Here is a 17,584-nt window from a genome sequence, read left to right as displayed (position 1 = left end):
TATATATATATATATATATATATATATATATATATATATATATATATATATCAAGTTCTTTTCTAAATATGATGAAAATATATTCTTTTATAAAAATATTCACAATTTGTTTACAAAAAAATCTAAACAAAAATCATCTTTTAAAAGCATGAAAAACAAAAACGTTACAATTTATATATATATATATATATATATCAAGTTCTTTTCTAAATATGATGAAAATATATTCTTTTATAAAAATATTCACAATTTGTTTACAAAAAAATCTAAACAAAAATCATCTTTTAAAAGCATGAAAAACAAAAACGTTACAATTTGTTCTTTGAGATCAAACATGTTTAGGCACCCAAACACTGTTGGTGCTGAAGAGTTTAGGGATATGACCCCTATTAATATAATCCAATGCCCTTGGGTTATGACCCTATTTGGGCGCATTTTGTGTACGTATCGGGTCATAGCAAAAATCACACAAATGACCCATCATATTGTAAAGGAATGGATGCAATTGTTTTTATTGACCATCTACTTGTGCACGAGAAACATTTTTAAACTAGGTTGGTCTTTTGGAAATATTTTGCTATTGTGAAACTTTTCGTAAATCAAAATAAATTTCGCTAGATGACCAAACCTACCAGAAAATTCACACTCATCAACATGCTTATCATGATCAATGGATGCATGTGTGTGTGTATGTTGTGAAGAAACTTATAAGATGCACAACAATCAATAGTGTCGGTGATAATGGGTTTTTGAGCATCATAATAATATTTAGCAAGATGGCAATTACAGCTCGAAATAGAGCATTTATAAATTTTGCTATACATGTGTGCATAGTGAGTGTGTGATTTGGAAATATTAGCATGTGACTTAGCACACAAGTTCATAAGTTTCTTATATTTATTAATGCATGTAATTATAGTTGAATATAAGGATGAAATATGGTTTTTCATATTATTTAACTCATCATTTTGCAAAATAGCATTGCCAATAGAAGTAGGGCAAACATGATTATTCTTGAAAGAATTAAATTCATTTCTAATGACTACTACTTCTAATATAGCATCATTCTTATCATGAGATAAGTTAGCAATATCTAATTTTAATTTATCATTGCTATCTTTAAGAAACACTTTTTTTGCAATGATATCAAACTTAGATGCTAACAAACCATGATCGAATTTTAAGTTTACATGCTTGCTTTGCAAATTTATAAAATTATGATGCAATTTATTGTAGGCTTGTGTTAATCTTTCATAAGCACATGCGAGTTCATCTATGGATAATTCATTTTTAGATTCATACTCGCATACCTCACTAGGGTAATCGCCTAGTGGTCGTGTGCATGAAGATGCTCCAATCTTACTTGAAGCAGAATCCACCGAAATGTGTTGGATTTCCTCCAAGTTGCCATGATGTGCTTCTATATGTTTCCATAATGTGTAAACACTATCAAAAGAAGCAAGTTTATTAGAAATAAATGAACCAAAAGCTTTGAGCAAAAGTTTTAATAATAACTTGTTCATAATAAACATCTTTTTATCATCATTGCTCCACTTAGATTTCTCCAACATGGGCACAACATAAGCACAATCAATCACTTTCATAAATCGACATGTTTATATCTAACAAATAATTTAAATCTAAACATCTATTGCGCATAAGAAAAATCATTGAATGAAGGAGCAACATCAATAGCATAGCCTAAACTCGATGCATCGTGTAAATCCATGAAGACTATGCAAGCAATGAAAATCACAATACTAGATTATCAAAATATAGAGTGAGGATCTTTGGCTCTAGTCGATTAAGCCACAAATCAAGAGCACCAAGCTCTGATACCAAATGAAAGTATCCTAGAAGGGAGGTTGAATAGGGTAATTACTAATCTAATCCGATTTACGATGCCAAATTAAAAACTAATAATGTAATATCCTAGAAATTATGATATACAATGAGATATTCAAGGATAAGCAAGAGACAATAAGCAACATAAACAATAAGCACAAGATATGAAGAGAAATAGTGCGCAAAAGACAATCGCAAACAAATGATATGATCACGGAGTTCAATCAACTCTCGACCTACTCCACTCCTCACCTCGAGGAGATATCTACTATAACTCAAAATAACTACACAATACAGTTCCAAAGATAACCAAAACTTTTACAATACACGTTGACAATCACACAAGCCACACTCCTCTAAGTGTTGGACTATCATGTTACCTTCCTCAAGTGTTTGGATTTACAACCTCTCCCTAGGCTTTACTATCAACCCACTCCTCTTGAAATTAACCCTGGTCTCTCTCCAACCACTCCTCTAAGTGTTCTTGTATATTACAACATGTTCAAAAATAAGTTCAAATAAATATTTTGTTCTCTAAACAAGTAATAACAAATTTATAAGCTCACTCAATGAAACAACCTGACAACCCAAATATATAATAGGTAAAATACTAAAGCTCAAGTGCTTGTGTGTGCAAATAATGAGTAAAATAAAATCAAACTCAATTAAATCTAGCTTATATACGATAGTCAAAATATAGATTAGCTAGAGAATGAGTTTAGAAAATTTTCTCGAAAACAAAGAAATATAGATATAGAGATTTGAGGTTTAACGCCTCAAAACAGAAATTAAGATCATTCTCTTTGTAAAACTCTTTTTCACATAAACACACTTAAACTTTCTCAAAAACTCAGACCAAAAATAGCCAAAACAAACTTATAAAACTCCTTAGTGAAAAACTAAGCCTTGAGGGCTCTCAACCAAAACTGCCAAAAACTAGTTGTTACAGCAAAAATGACTAATCTGTCGATTGGTTGAATATATCGGTCAACTGATAAACTAGTCATTACTATAAATAAAACAAATAGCCATGACTCGGTCGATTGAAAAGAAAAATCAAACGACTGAAAACACTGTGTTCGGTCAACTTACTCAAATGGTCTGTCAACTGATAGACTGTAAAAAGAAATGTTGTAAAAACTCATTCTGGTAAGTCGACTGAGAAAAAAATCGATCGACTGAAAGCTATCGGTCGAATAATTAAGGTAGTCGATCGACTGAAAACTGATACACAGATTTTTAACTTTTGAAGAGTTGATTTCTAAATTCAATTTAAAATAGTGAAACAAGTCCAAAATTAATAAAACTTTGAGAAACGGTTATACTTGTGAAAGTAAACACGTTAGAAAAGAAATTTTTTAAAAAATCATTACCCAATTGTAAAAATTCATTATTTTGCAATTTTTGTCAAAATATACAAAATCTTTAAATATGATTTTATCGATTTACAGAATCAACAAAGATATGAAATCGTTAAACATATTATTCAAATATTTTTATAATTATTTTGTCATATTTATATGGCTAAACTTGAAAGTGATAAAACGAAAAGTGTATGTGTGTGGTTTGAGCTTTATGTATAAACACATAAAGTAAAAGACCTAAACTAGAAACAATATACCCAAGCTAAAAGTCTTCATTTGAGCTCGATGTTGGACGATCCTTAGCTTGGTAGTAAGGATGAAGCATGATCTCGTATTTGACTTGAATTGCGATGGCTTCATTCCAATTTCCTTCCAACCTCCTTGAATATCATTGTTAGCACTCAATTCCAACCAACCTCCAACCTAGATGTAAGTTGGAAGAAAACAAATACTAGAAAATAAGATTAGGAATTGTTTGTTAATTATCAAAAGTATATTAGACAATAGTCTCATAAACATTAGACCTAACACCCACTATCCGATGCATTACTAATACATGTACTGAATCTCCTGTGGCGGTAGCTAGGCTCTCATTTGCAATCCCCTCTATCTCATCCATAGTGTCTATCTACAATTACATAAAAAGATATGATTATATATATAAAAAACCAGAAGCTAACAAGAGATTGAAAAAAGTATTCTAATTTGTGCAATTTACTTATCTATTCTCTCTCATCTACACCTCTTGGTACATATCTTGCTTGTTGGGAGCATATCTCAATTTCGTCGAATGGAGGCATGGTTTGAGTGATTATCCACCATCTGGTAATCCCCCAATACTATATAATTGACTTCCTCCATCATAGGATAAAGCTATTCGACAATGCTCTCATACCGATCATTACATCTAGTAATGTACAGATGACGCACAATCCATCAGTCAATCTAATGCCCTCCCTTAAATGTCTTTCTCTCTATTTTTTTGACATATTGTGGAGCGTGTTGTGTGAAACCAAACTTTCTAAGCATACGATCAGGCACGTGCATCTTCACAATTTTGAAACAAATGAGAGGAACTCTGGCTCTCCATATACCGTGTCCCTCCATGCAAGTCAGTGGTAGACGAGGTAGGTAAAGTACGTATAGCTGCCACTCGAACTATAAAATATTATATATATTAATAACTCTTTGAAATATATTGTAGATTTAAATAACTTAAATTCAAATTCGATACCTGATAAATTTTCATCCGGTCAAGCTCTCCTCTATAAAAATCTAACTGTCTTGCCGGGGCCTCATCGTATGCTTTAGTGACGTTCGATATGCATGTATGATATAAGGTTGGTTCTAGTTCTAAATTTAAAATTTAAAATTAAATTTTCATTAAATAAATTCAATTTTTTTCTGTAGCCTAGTGAAATATGTCCATCTAAAGCTCACGTCTCGCATAATCTTGGTCTCAAAACCAATTTCTCTCATGCCCAAACTTGTAACAATGTCAAACATCCCTTGAGCTCTTTATTTTGCATAAAAGCCACCTTCGGCATTTCTCTATATATGTATGTTAAAACAGCACTACCCAATGATAATGTCCCGCACCTATCAAAGTCCTGGAGAAGTTGTAACCATCTATCACATGGCAAATGCATTTAGTCATATTTTATAACAATAATGAGCAAAAATCTAGCAAAAACTATCAAGATAGTGCATTATAATAATAATAAGTTGTCTTACCTCAAATGTACTTTATGTTTACTTGAATTGGAAAAAAGAAGTACCCCGATCATGTGCAAAATATATGCACGAGTATGCTGCGTGATTAATTCTAGTAACTCTATACATTTGCTCCATCATTCCATCAAAATTACAATTTCTAGATAACATGAACATTTTTCTAGATTCTCCTTCGTATATAGGCAAATTATTCATTCAAACACTCAGTTTTTCATTCGTCATTTTAACTAAAGAATTAAAATTCATCATATGCAAATTAGATTTTTTTCATATTGATTATCATAATTAAAAAATTTAATCTAAATATACAATTACTTCCAAACTTCAATGTTAACTAAATAATAGAGAGAAAATTATGAAAAATAAGAAATTTATTCCTTGATGAAGTTTAGAATTTTGACGGTGTCGGAGAGACTAAACGGCGTCGAAGAGACTAAATAACGTCGGATTTCAACAACGTCAAAGTGATCTTTGGGGAAGATCTCAATTAGAGTTTGGAGAGGATAAGAGAGAAATTTGAGGGAGGAAGAGGTGAGTTGGGAGAGAATCAATAGAATGAGGGATTGACTTTGGGGGTTCGGCTGGGAGAGAGAAAGAGAGAATGAGAGAGATTGCTTTGCCCTAATTTTTGGGGCACAACTGGGCCTTATATAGCTCGACAAATCCACGGGACTACTAGTCATGTGGATTTGAGAGCACCCAGAAACAAAGTTTTTGCTTAACTAGTCCCATACGTTTAGTGAAGTCCTCACCAAACCCACAGGACAAATAGTCTCGTGGGTTTTCTGGCTTAGTGTTAGCGGCCAATTGTTGCCACTAAACATACAGAACTACTAGTCTCGTATGTTTTAAAGTAGTAACATTTCAAAACCGACCTCTTTTTGGCCTGTTGGCCAAAAAGAGATCATTTTTGCTGAATAAAGACTTCAACAAAATATTACCTAATCTATTAAAATATCTAAGAGACATCCACTTAGGAGGAACGACCATTTTGGCATACCTCTTTTAGGCTTGGCTACGCCTTCTTTTCCATAAGGCTTAATTAAGCTGCAATAGCATTAGCTTCATCGAGAGTGATACTTATACCATTCTCATCTATCTTGGACTCAATAGAAAGGCCATAAATTGTTAAGTCTTTTGCACAAAATGGAATATAGATCATTAATTGAATAGGAAATCACTGTATCATTCTAAGTTTTCGGCAGTAGGTCATCAATCAAAACTTTAGGGATTGTTATCAATTGTTCTATAGCTGCAACTTGTGTTAGAGAAGTATCTTTAATAGCATGAGATGACAACATATGCATAGGGTTATCTGGGACCAAAGTTTTGGTAGAAAAGCCATCCACCGGGAACTTTGCAAAAGTTTGAATTTTTTTGTATGCTCTAGGATAATCTTATTAGTGATAGGCGCAGAAGAAGAAGGCATATTTGCATGCTCTAAAAGAGATACATCAGAATTCAATATTGGAACCCCTTCCTCTTTAGTATTTTGAAAAAATTAAACTTGCATAGCCTTATTTAGAGTCTTAACAGGCCAACGCTTAAAAGGTTCATCTCGACCATGATGTTTATGCAAAACACTGAAAATTTAAATATTATGTGATAAAAAATACTAAATATGTTATGTGGTGATAAATAACATATTGTAATGTTTGAATATGCTAGGAATTGATTTGAGATCAAATTAATGTATATGTGTGAATATATGAGTACAAATGCACAAATCATGCACGAAGAAGAAATCTGGAAAATAAATAACTTGTTAAGAGTTTATAATTTTTTCACACCGATATAGTTAGAATCTTGTAAAACTCAAAATATAAAAGTTGTAGGTCTCTTCAACAGCTTTCTAGAAAAATCTTAAACCATCTTATTCTGAGGTCAGATGTGAAAGTTACAACCAAAATATTGAATACAATTTACAGGAATACATAGTCGACTAGCGGGAGTTTTCCTGGACATACCAGGTTTGGTTTTCGGGTCGGATTCGAATCGTTTTGAGCCCATATCTTAACCTAAGTATATAAACATGTTTAAACCCTAATTCCTGGGTTATTTTCATGTAGGTTACCAGCCACCATCCCCTCTCAAACCCTAGAGCTTGTTCTTGGTGTTCCTCGAGGAGATTTTAGGCAAATCATTGAGCAGAGGGCGAGATCGTGTGCTTTTGAACAAGGAGGCATCTTGTACACAAGTCTTAAGGCTCGACACAAAGTTTGAGGCAAGATCACTTGCATCCAAACCTACACCCTTAGTTAATGAATGAATTAAAGTGTTTAAATAGATGTTTTGTATGCTTATTTATAACCCGATGTGTTAAAAATGAGGTTTTTTATGATAGATCTTAATAAAATGCTAGATCTAATATTTTATCTTGCTGTTTATAATAGAAAAGTGATCATGATTATTTGGGTTGTGTAGATCTTCGTTTGTAACTTAATTTCTATGTGTTAATCATGCTTAAAACCCTAAACTTGTGGTATAAAGGGCTTACATGTTAATCAAGTTTGATTAGACCCTAGATTTAGGATATTTAGGTTTTGTAAATGTGAATAAACAAATTATTATTAGTTTCAAGTTTAATATACAAGCATGTATATGTTAATCAGTCGATAACTATGGTTTATGTCATGTTTTAGTTTAATGAGGAGATTAAACCAAAAATAGTTGAATCAATGGTTTAAATAATCATGGTGATGATTCTTTTGATTTGTATTTACTAGCTTTATATCGTATCAAAGAATAATAAGCATGTGATGATTGTTTGGTACTATTCGTACATGAAGTTGTGCATGTTTCTACTAAGTAGTCGACTACTAAGAGTAGTAGTTGACTACTCGTGTCTAGTTTGGCTTGACAAAATCTGGAATAATACATAGTAGTCAACTAACGTTTTTATTAGTTGACTACTAAATACTGATTCATGTATTACAGAGTCTGATGGAATCAGTAAAGTCGACTATTAAGCTTAGTAGTCGACTACTATGGCTGATTTTTTTTGTATAATGTGTTATTTTGTTTTGAGATGCGAGCACGAGGCTTGAATTGCATGATAGTACATGTGTAGGTATAATTATAAATGACTAGTGTCGTAGTACACGTGTTAGTACCCTAAAGAGGGATTTTGTTAAGTATTATTTCGAGTACACTTTTCCTTTTGACATCGTATTTGCACGAGTGTGCGCAGAGGTTGGTGAACCTATATTATGGTATCCATACTAGAGTGTACGCAGAGGTTAGTAAACCTATATTATGGTATCTGTACTAGAATATGTGCAGAGGTTGGTGAATATATTATGGTATCCGTACTAGAATGTGCGCAGAGGTTAGTGAAGATGCCGTTGTATCCGCACTAGAGTGTGCATAGAGGTCGGTGTACCTATGTCGTTATATCCGCACGAGTATGGGTAAAAGTAAAGGAACATATATCTTCGTTTCCACATAGTTATGCGTAGAGTTTGAAATGGTTATTAGTTGTCATGCACGGGGGTGCTATTAGTTGAGAAGAATCAGAAAAAATAACTTATATGACTTGATAGATCAATGTGTTTGGCGGTCACTAAATATGGTATAACTCATTCATGAGTAGTTTTACATCTAGGACACTCACTTGTTAGTACATGAGATATATATATTCTACTCTTATGTTGAATATGATGTTTCACTTATATGTTTTTATTTCAGTCATTTTGAGTGTTATTATTTCTTAGTTATAGGGGGAAAATGATTTTTAGGTAGACTATACTTAATAGATAGAGCCTCCACTACATGTAGTATCCCTTCCCCTAAGGGTGGATGGAGGTTATCTTGCTTAAGCGCGCTGACGCTTTTGTTGTTGTTCTTTATATTTTTATTTACCTTTCAGGTAGTTCAGAGCATCGGAGAGTCGCATGATGACAGAGCTCTTGCATAGTCACCGTCATATGAGCTTGTAGATGAGACTCCATAGTAGACAGACTTTATATTTAGTTACTAGAGTTTTCTTTATTTTTCTCATTTTGTAAAGGCAGTGAGTCTTAATACATTCTTAGTTGATTCATGTCGTGATACATTCATATATTTCATGATGATAGATGTATTCCAAACTTGTTCATTTAGACATGATTTATTTATGAGACATTCTTTCTTATATCATGTCAGCTGCAATTATTTTCCTTCTTTTGCATGTTTGTACCTGCACTTGATTTTTTATTCCACTAGAGGATATTACTGTGATTGGTGAAACTTGTTATTGCACAATATGGGTGCATGGCAAGTTTAACATCTCTGGATTCATCTTGGACTACAACCATGTGTGAAACCAGGGCATCATAGCTGGTATCAGAGCCAGGTTCCAGCATCCTTAGGATCATTCCTGTGTCGACTTGTGGAGCTAGGATAAAATTTCCTAGGATTCATGTATAAAGTCCGCTAGGAATTCCTAGAATGAGTGAGGACGTTATATGCGTATATTCCAAAATTTACAAAAAAAAATTATGACAACTATTATATGTTGATTTAAAGTATTTGCGTGAATACTATATGTTATGAATACGTATTGTGATATGTTATGTATATATATAGTTGTGATCTCATTTACTATGATAATTAAGCTCTCCTCTTGATATTATAAAAATCGGAACGAGGATGTGGTAGAGATAAAACTCGTACCAGGAGAGCTGGGCAAGCAGAGCCTGAGCCACATGAAGCTCCAATGTATCTGATTGACTTCATGGTACTGTTTGTAGTAAGATTTTGCAACACTCGAGGAGCGAGAGGCGTATTCATTTCCGCTAGCAGTACTATTTTCTAAAGTTCCACCATCAGTTCTACCAGTTGTGCCTATTAAAGAGGTAATACTAATGATCACACCATCATCATAACCACGTGTGGATAGAGTCACAGAGCAGGAGGCTTGGCTTTGTAATATAAGAAAGACATCAGACACTGAGAGTATCATAGTTTAGAGCACACCAGATTCATGTGCAGCCTATAAATAGAAGAAATATGTGAAAATTTCTTAACGTCGACTAAGTACCAAAACAGAAGCTAGATGTATTCAGTGTAAAGGATCGCATGGGAAGATAGCACTGACTTTAGATTTTCGCTGAAGTAGCAAATATCACCTAATTAGGAGAAATTTGTTATTTCTTCAACAAGCAGCTAGAGCTAGTCCGATTTAAGCAGGGAGATATGCTTGTAGTTAATTATGGAATCAAGACTAGGATAATGACAATGATATGGACAAGAGGCCTATTGTGGGATCTAGAGAACCTAGCAGCGGGTTAAGGATTTTAACCGCTAGTGACAAAGACAGTATAAGAAGAGAGCATAATATGATTTGAGAACACCGAGCAGCGCAGGATTCAGGATACATGTTATAATTATAACAAGATCAGACAAAGAGCAAAGGATTGTCGCGGTACACCAGTAGGAGGTAGTATGATAGAGGTCAGGGTCAGAAGTCTCATGCCCACGATTACGGCCAATAGCGGAGGGTAGAGGAACTACCTGTTATTTTGAGAATTAAGGGGCTAGTAGGCTAAATTTTGCATTATTCTGAGTATTCCGTAGGGTCAGATGGACCCATATGTTTCACCGCCAGCAGTGCATCAGACACCGGCCATCGATAGAGTTTATGTAGTCGTACCGTGTGATCATGGTGCGAGTGAAGCTTTCTTAATAATTTCCTTTCCACCTCAAATCTTGTTGGATTTAGGAGCTTCGCATTTTCTATCTTTCATGCTTCATAGATTGGTTTCAGCTTGTAGCACATCCTTTAGATATTCTATTACCAGTCCTAATTCCTCTAGGGGAGGTGTCCCTATTAGAAAGTATATGTAGGAGATGTGTCATTAGTCTAGATGAGTTTGAGTTCATCCTTGACCTGATCGTTTTGCGGATGTCAGATTTCGATGTCATTCTTGGTATGGATTGGTTTTCATCATACCATTTCAGTATCGACTATTTTGTTAAAACAGTCAGCTTGTGAGAATTTGTTGGGTTTGTATAGATAGTAGCAAACTAATAAGGTGACCAGAATGCGGAGTTATTCATGGTATACGTCAAGGAGGTGATGCTGAAGGACTGAAGTGCTGATTGTGCGAGACTAGAGTTGTCTCAGATTTTTAGGATGTCTATCAGGACATACCTAGATTTACCTCCAGTGAGAGAGGTTGAGTTCTTCATCGAGTTGCAGCAGAGCAAACTACAGATATCCTGAGCACCCTATCATATGACACCTACTGAGATGAGAGAGCTACAGACTCAGCTAGATGAGTTGGTATCTTAAAGTTTTATTCACCGGAGTCTTTTTCATGGGAGCACTGATCCTCTTCATAGAGAAGAAGGATAGTAGCATGTGATTTTGTATTAATTATAGTGAGTTGAACAAGGTCATTATCTGAAATAGGTATCTGCTACCGAGGATTGATGACTTGTTCGACCAGTTGTAGGAAGCACAGCATTTCTCGAAGATTGATCTTCATTCTGGCTATTATCAGTTACGGGTTAGGAAGATGGATATTCCCAAGACCGCCTTTCTGACTCGGTATAGGTCCTTCGAGTTTCTCGTCGTGCTATTTAGGCTGACGAATGCACCCGCGATATTCATGGATCTTATGAATCAGGTTTTCCGTCCATACTTGGACCAATTTGTGATAGTGTTTATTGATGATATTCTTATTTATTTAAGACCAGAGGCAGAGCATGAGCAACATCTTCGTCTAACTTTGCAGACTTTACGGGAGCACCAGTTATACGCTAAATTCAACAAGTGCAAATTTTGGCTATCTGAGATTAGATTTCTTGGTCACGTCATTAGAAGAGAGGGTATTGTAGTAGATCCAACAAAAGTTGAGGTAGTACTTGATCGGGAGCCACCCAAAATCATTATAGAGATTCATAATTTCTTGGGTTTGATCGGTTATTATAGAAAGTTCATTCAGAACTTCTCAAAAATTTCTATACCACTTACACGCCTTACGAAAAGAGTTCACAGTTTGTTTGGAGCACGGAGTGCCAAGTGGCCTTTGAGACATTAAAGGCCAAGTTAACTACAACGTCGGTGTTGACTATTCCGAGCAGTGATAGGACATTCGTTGTCTACACGAATGCGTCGTTAGTGGGTCTAGGATACTTTTTGATGTAGACCCAGAGGGTAGTGACATACATCTCATGGCACTTGAGGACACATGAGCAGAACTACCCCACGCACGATCTAGAGTTGGCAGCAGTAGTCTTTGCATTGAAGATATGGAGATATTACCTGTATGGGGTATAATTTGAGTTATTCACAGACAACCTGAGTCTGAAATACTTATTTTCTTAGAAGGAACTCAATCAGAGGTAACGACGATGGGTTGATTTTATCAAGGATTACGAGTTCACGATTCAGTATTATCCGGGAAAGGCGAACGTCATAGCAGACGCTTTGGACATGAAGCATCGATATTAGATTTTGACCCTAAGATGCTCGTTATATCGAGATCTTTATATTCTTAGTCAGATTGATTTTAGGCCAGAGATTGGTAGGACCAGCGTATTTTTAGGGGTTGTGTCAATGCAGCCATCTTTGAATGATAGAGTAGTTAGAGCACAGCTAGAGGTTTCTAAAAAGCCCAAGGCGGATTGGTCCGTTAGAGTAGATGGAGGCCTTCGGATGGAAGGCCGATTAGTGATACCAGCTAATACACAACTGAGGAAGGATTTGTTTGATGAGGCAAAACTAAAATGTATAAGGATCTGAAGAGACACTATTGATAGAGCGGTATGCGTAGGGAGATCACAGAATATGTGGCTAAATGTTTTAGTTGCCAGTAGGTGAAGTGACACAGCGCAGAAGTTGTAACCTCGGAATCCACTAAGGGTGTTCTCTGAATCCACAAAGAACGATCTTCGAATCCACAAAGAGCTTCGAATCCACGAAGAAATATTGAGGAAAAACAAAATTTTATTAATCAAAAGTTATGCCTCTAGGGCTTACAAGACTCTTCTTAAATAGAAAAAGAAACAAGACTCCTACAAGGACTCTAATTCCTACAAGGACTCTCAACTTACCAAAAATGGTAAAGAATTCCTAAAACATTAAAACTCCTAAAAAGACTCCTTATGATTAGGAAAGTCCTTCGGTCAAATCTGAGATCAAATCGGATTTGTTTCCTAAACAAAACAGACTCCTAAAATATTACCAAAAATAGTAAAAACGGATAAAAATGCAAATATCTCTCAAACCGTAAGGAATTTGGTGAAACTAATAATGCAAACCGAACCTGAAGGGGTAAGTTTGGATGGCTTCGTCCCGTTGAGATAGTCGATTTTTATATATAATTCGTCCAATTCCGACATACGGTTTGAAAGTTACGGTCGTTTCTTCGAAACAAGTTATTTTCTTTGACCAGGCCCGCATTTAGACTTGCGACTATCCCACTTTGACATAAACGTGTCTGCTGTGTGTTCTACATCAGTCCCCCCTGCTTGAAAAGAGCTCGACCCCGAGCTTACACTTGCATGAATAGTTGTTTCTTCTGGTGGATAATACTCAAACAAATCTGTAACATTGAAACTAGGAGAAATACCCAAATCTGTAGGAAGGTCAACCACATAAGCATTGTCGCTAATCTTCTTCAGTATTTTGCATGGACCACACTTCTTATTCTTCAGCTTGTTGTAGGTGCCCACGGGAAAACGTTCTTTTCGCAGAAACACCATCACCATGTTGTAGGTGCCCACGGGAAAACGTTCTTTTCGCAGAAACACCATCACCATGTCTCCTTCTTCAAACACCTTCTTCCTCCTCAGAAACACCATCACCATGTCTCCTTCTTCAAACACCTTCTTCCTCCTGTGTTGATCAGCATCGGCTTTGTATTTAGCATTAGACTGCTCTATTTTTTCCTTCATCTCCTGCTGGATAGCACGTATCTTTTCAACCATATGATCCCCAGGAACACTCTGTCTGGGAAGCTTAGGCAATGGAGCAAGGTCGAGATAAAGATTCGGAAGCCTTCCATACACAATCACAAAGGGTGCCTTGCCTGTAGTTCGACTCTCCATACAGTTATAAGCAAACTCAGCATGTGCTAAAGCAAGATCCTACTATTTCGGTTGATCTCCAGAGATGGATCTAAGAAGATTACCAAGTGTACGATTGACCACTTCAGTTTGGCCATCTGTTTGAGGGTGATAGGCAGTACTAAACTTAAGAGAAGTATTGAATCACTGCCACAAAGTTCTCCAAAAGTGAGATAAGAACTTAGAATCTCGATCGGATGTAATAGACTTCGGTACTCCATGAAGGCGAACTATCTTCCAAAAGAAAAGATTAGCAATGTTGCTCGCATCTGCAGTCTTCTTGCACGGAATAAAGTGCGCCATCTTCGAAAACCTGTCAACCACAATAAAAACAGAATCCATGCCTCGTTGGGTTCGAGGCAGTCCCAACATAAAGTCCATAGAGATATCATGACATGGTGCATCAGGAACAGGTAAAGGTGTATACAATCCCGTATTCTGAGACTGTCCCTTAGCAACTTGACAAACTGGACAACGCCGCACATATTTTTCTACTCCCTTCTTCAACTGAGGCCAATAATATCGTTCTTCAATGGCTGCAATTATTTTATCACGTCCCAAATGTCCTCCTAGTCCGCCAGCATGAAGGTCTCAAATTATCTACTCTCTTAGTGAACTCTGGGGTATGCACAATTGATCGTCATGAAATAGATAACCATCCTGAATATGAAAGCCTTTGACTGATTTATTTTGAAGACAGTCGTCCCAAATCTTCTTAAAATCTTCATCCTCTGCATATAGCTCCTTAAGGTACTCAAACACAATCACTTCAGCCTTCAAAGTTACCAACAATCCAGCTCTCCTACTGAGTGCATCTGCAACCTTATTCTGCTGCCCGGATTTATGCTTCAAAACAAAGGTGAAACGCTGCAGATATGCAATCCAACGAGCATGCATACGGTTGATGGTAGTCTGACTATTAAGGGTCTTCAAGGCCTGATGATCGGTGTGAAGCAGAAACTCTCTCGAGATCAAATAGTGCTCCCATTGCTTCAAAGACTGAACTATGGCATATAACTCCAGTTCATATGTGGTCCACTTCTGCCAAGCTTCACTGAATTTCTCACTGTAAAAGATAACTAGACACCCTTCCTGAGATAAAACACCACCAATTCCTATGATGGACGCATCACAATCAACTTCAAATACTTTTTGAAAATCTGGTAGTGCAAGCACAGGTGCGGTGGACAACTTCTCCTTGATCAGTGCAAAGCTACGATCTGCATCTTCCCCCCAATTGAACTTTCTTTTCTTCATGCATTCAGTTATAGGTGCTACAATGCTGCTGAAATTTCTTACAAATCTCCTATAGAATGTTGCTAAGCCATGAACACTATGAACTTCGCTGACAGTCTTCGGGATAGGCCAATCTCTAATAGCACGAACTTTCTCTTCATCAACATGAATACCCTCTGCACTAACAACAAAGCCTAGAAACACGAGGCTACAGGTCATGAAGTTGCACTTCTTCAGATTGATGTATAACTTGTTCTCCTGCAAAACTGTTAGTACCTCCATCAAGTGGTCCAGATGTGCAGCCTCACTCTGGCTATAAATCAGGATATCATCAAAGTAAACTACGACGAACTTGCCGATAAAGGGTTTTAATACCTGATTCATCAATCGTATGAAAGTGCTAGGGGCATTAGAAAGACCAAAAGGCATGACTAACCACTCGTACAGGCCTTCTTTTGTTTTGAAAGTAGTCATCCACTAATCTCCTTCCCTAATCCGAATCTGATGATAGCCGCTTTTGAGATCTATCTTGGAGAACACTTTTGAACCAGATAACATGTCTAGCATGTCTTCCAAGCGTGGAATAGGAAATCTATACTTCACTGTAATCTTGTTGATAGCCCTACTGTCCACACACATACGCCACTCTCCGTTCTTCTTTGGGACTAGTAGTGCTGGCACTGCACACGGACTCATGCTAGGTCGTATAAGGCCCTTCTGGACGAGATCATCCACCTGCTTTTGCAAAATCTCCCCTTCCTTCGGGTTCATCCGATAGTGTAGCAGATTTGGTAGTCGAGATCCAGGGATGAAATCAATCTGATGTTGCACGTCTCGAAGCATTGGTAATTCAGAGGGTAGATCGTTAGGCATAACTGTATCAAACTGCTGTAAGAGGGTTTGAACTCCAGGTGGAATTTCGGCTGTGGTAGAATCCTCCTTTCCCGATAAAACAAGAGCATAAACCTCATTGGACTGCTTCACTTCTTTCATAAAATCTTCATTGTCAACGGCCAAGAAAGTCTTCTTTTCAGCCACATTGGTATTGACAGGCCCCTTCTCAGTTAGAGGCTTGAGCACAATTCGTCGACCATCCTTCTTAAAGATGTAAACGTTATCTTTCCTCCTATGCGCGGCATCAACATCAAACTGCCAAGGTCTGCCTAACAACATATGACATGCATCCATCTCTACTACATCATACAATGCCTCATCCACATAAGTTCGGCCAATAGAAAAGGATACCCGACACACTTCATCAACCTGTACGTCATTACCCTTGCGAATCCAGCCGATCTTGTAAGGAGCGGGATGCTTCTCCGTCTTCAGCCCTAACTTCTCCACCATACGTCGAGAGACAATATTCTCGCTGCTCCCACTATTAATGATGACATCACAGATCTTCTGTTGCACCGTGCATCTCGTTCGAAAGATGTTATGCCGCTGTGGTGGTTCTTCTGCTTTTGGAGCCAACAATAGTCGCCGCACAACACATGTGAGTTGTTCCCCATCATCATCAGCATCCAACCCACCATCACAGTCTTCATCATCGTCTTGGTCTGCATCCTCATCTTCATGATCCACCATGTTCACAGTACCTCTTTTAGGGCACTGATTGGATTGATGACCAGGCTATCCACATCTGTAACACTTGATCGGGTCAGGCTTGGCATAAGGGTTCGCTGGGGTAGGCTTCTTTGCTGTTGTTGTCGCTGGACCCTTGCCCTTCTCCGTTGTTGCATCCTGCTCAGAAACAGTTTGAGACTGTTTACTTCCAACACATTTGAAACTCGTGTGCGACCCGTCGGAAGCTGCCCATGATCCTTTACTATTTCGTCCGAGTTGTCGCTCCACCTTCTCGACTAGGCTAATTGTATCTGCTAAGGTATAGGTCTGTTGTAGAGATACACGATCCTGAATCGCCATCCTTAATCCCCCTGTATATCGAGACATCTGTTGGGCCTCGCTCTCATTCAAGTTGTTGCGGGATGACAACCGATAAAATTCCTGCGTGTACTCATCCACGGTTCTTCCACCCTGCTTACAATTATGGTACTGCCCGAATAAAACTTGTTCATAATCACTTGGCAAAAAACGGGCTCTCAGTAGCTTCTTCATCTTCTCCCACCTTTCGACCTTTGGCTTCCCTTGATGAGATCGATTCAGACAAACAGATTCCCACCAAGCTGAAGCTCCAATTTTGAGTCGGTAGGCCACCAATTTTACCTTAGGTTCTTTTGGGATCTCCATATACTCAAAGAACCTCTCTACTTCTGCAATCCAGTCGAGGAACTCTTCAATATGCAGTTGCTAGTTGAAAGATGGCAGATCCATCTTCATCTTAAAACCTC

At 37.0% G+C, this 17,584-nt stretch overlaps 1 protein-coding gene across 1 annotated transcript; it reads right to left on the bottom strand.

Annotated features, from left to right (window-relative positions):
* LOC109832751 lies at positions 15,711-16,820 on the bottom strand. Its single transcript, XM_020400161.1, has one exon. The coding sequence runs from the start codon at positions 16,818-16,820 to the stop codon at positions 15,711-15,713; it is 1,110 nt and encodes a 369-aa protein (XP_020255750.1).

This window comes from Asparagus officinalis, chromosome 1, assembly GCF_001876935.1.
Source record: "Asparagus officinalis chromosome 1, Aspof.V1, whole genome shotgun sequence".
NCBI classification, from domain to species: domain Eukaryota; kingdom Viridiplantae; phylum Streptophyta; class Magnoliopsida; order Asparagales; family Asparagaceae; genus Asparagus; species Asparagus officinalis.
Note: the sequence above shows the minus strand (reverse complement) of the source record. Positions and strands in the feature narration are given on the sequence as shown.

Excerpts from the sequence above, each read along its gene's own strand:
- LOC109832751 (XM_020400161.1), bottom strand. The coding sequence starts at position 16,820 with ATGGTGGATCATGAAGATGAGGATGCAGACCAAGACGATGATGAAGAC.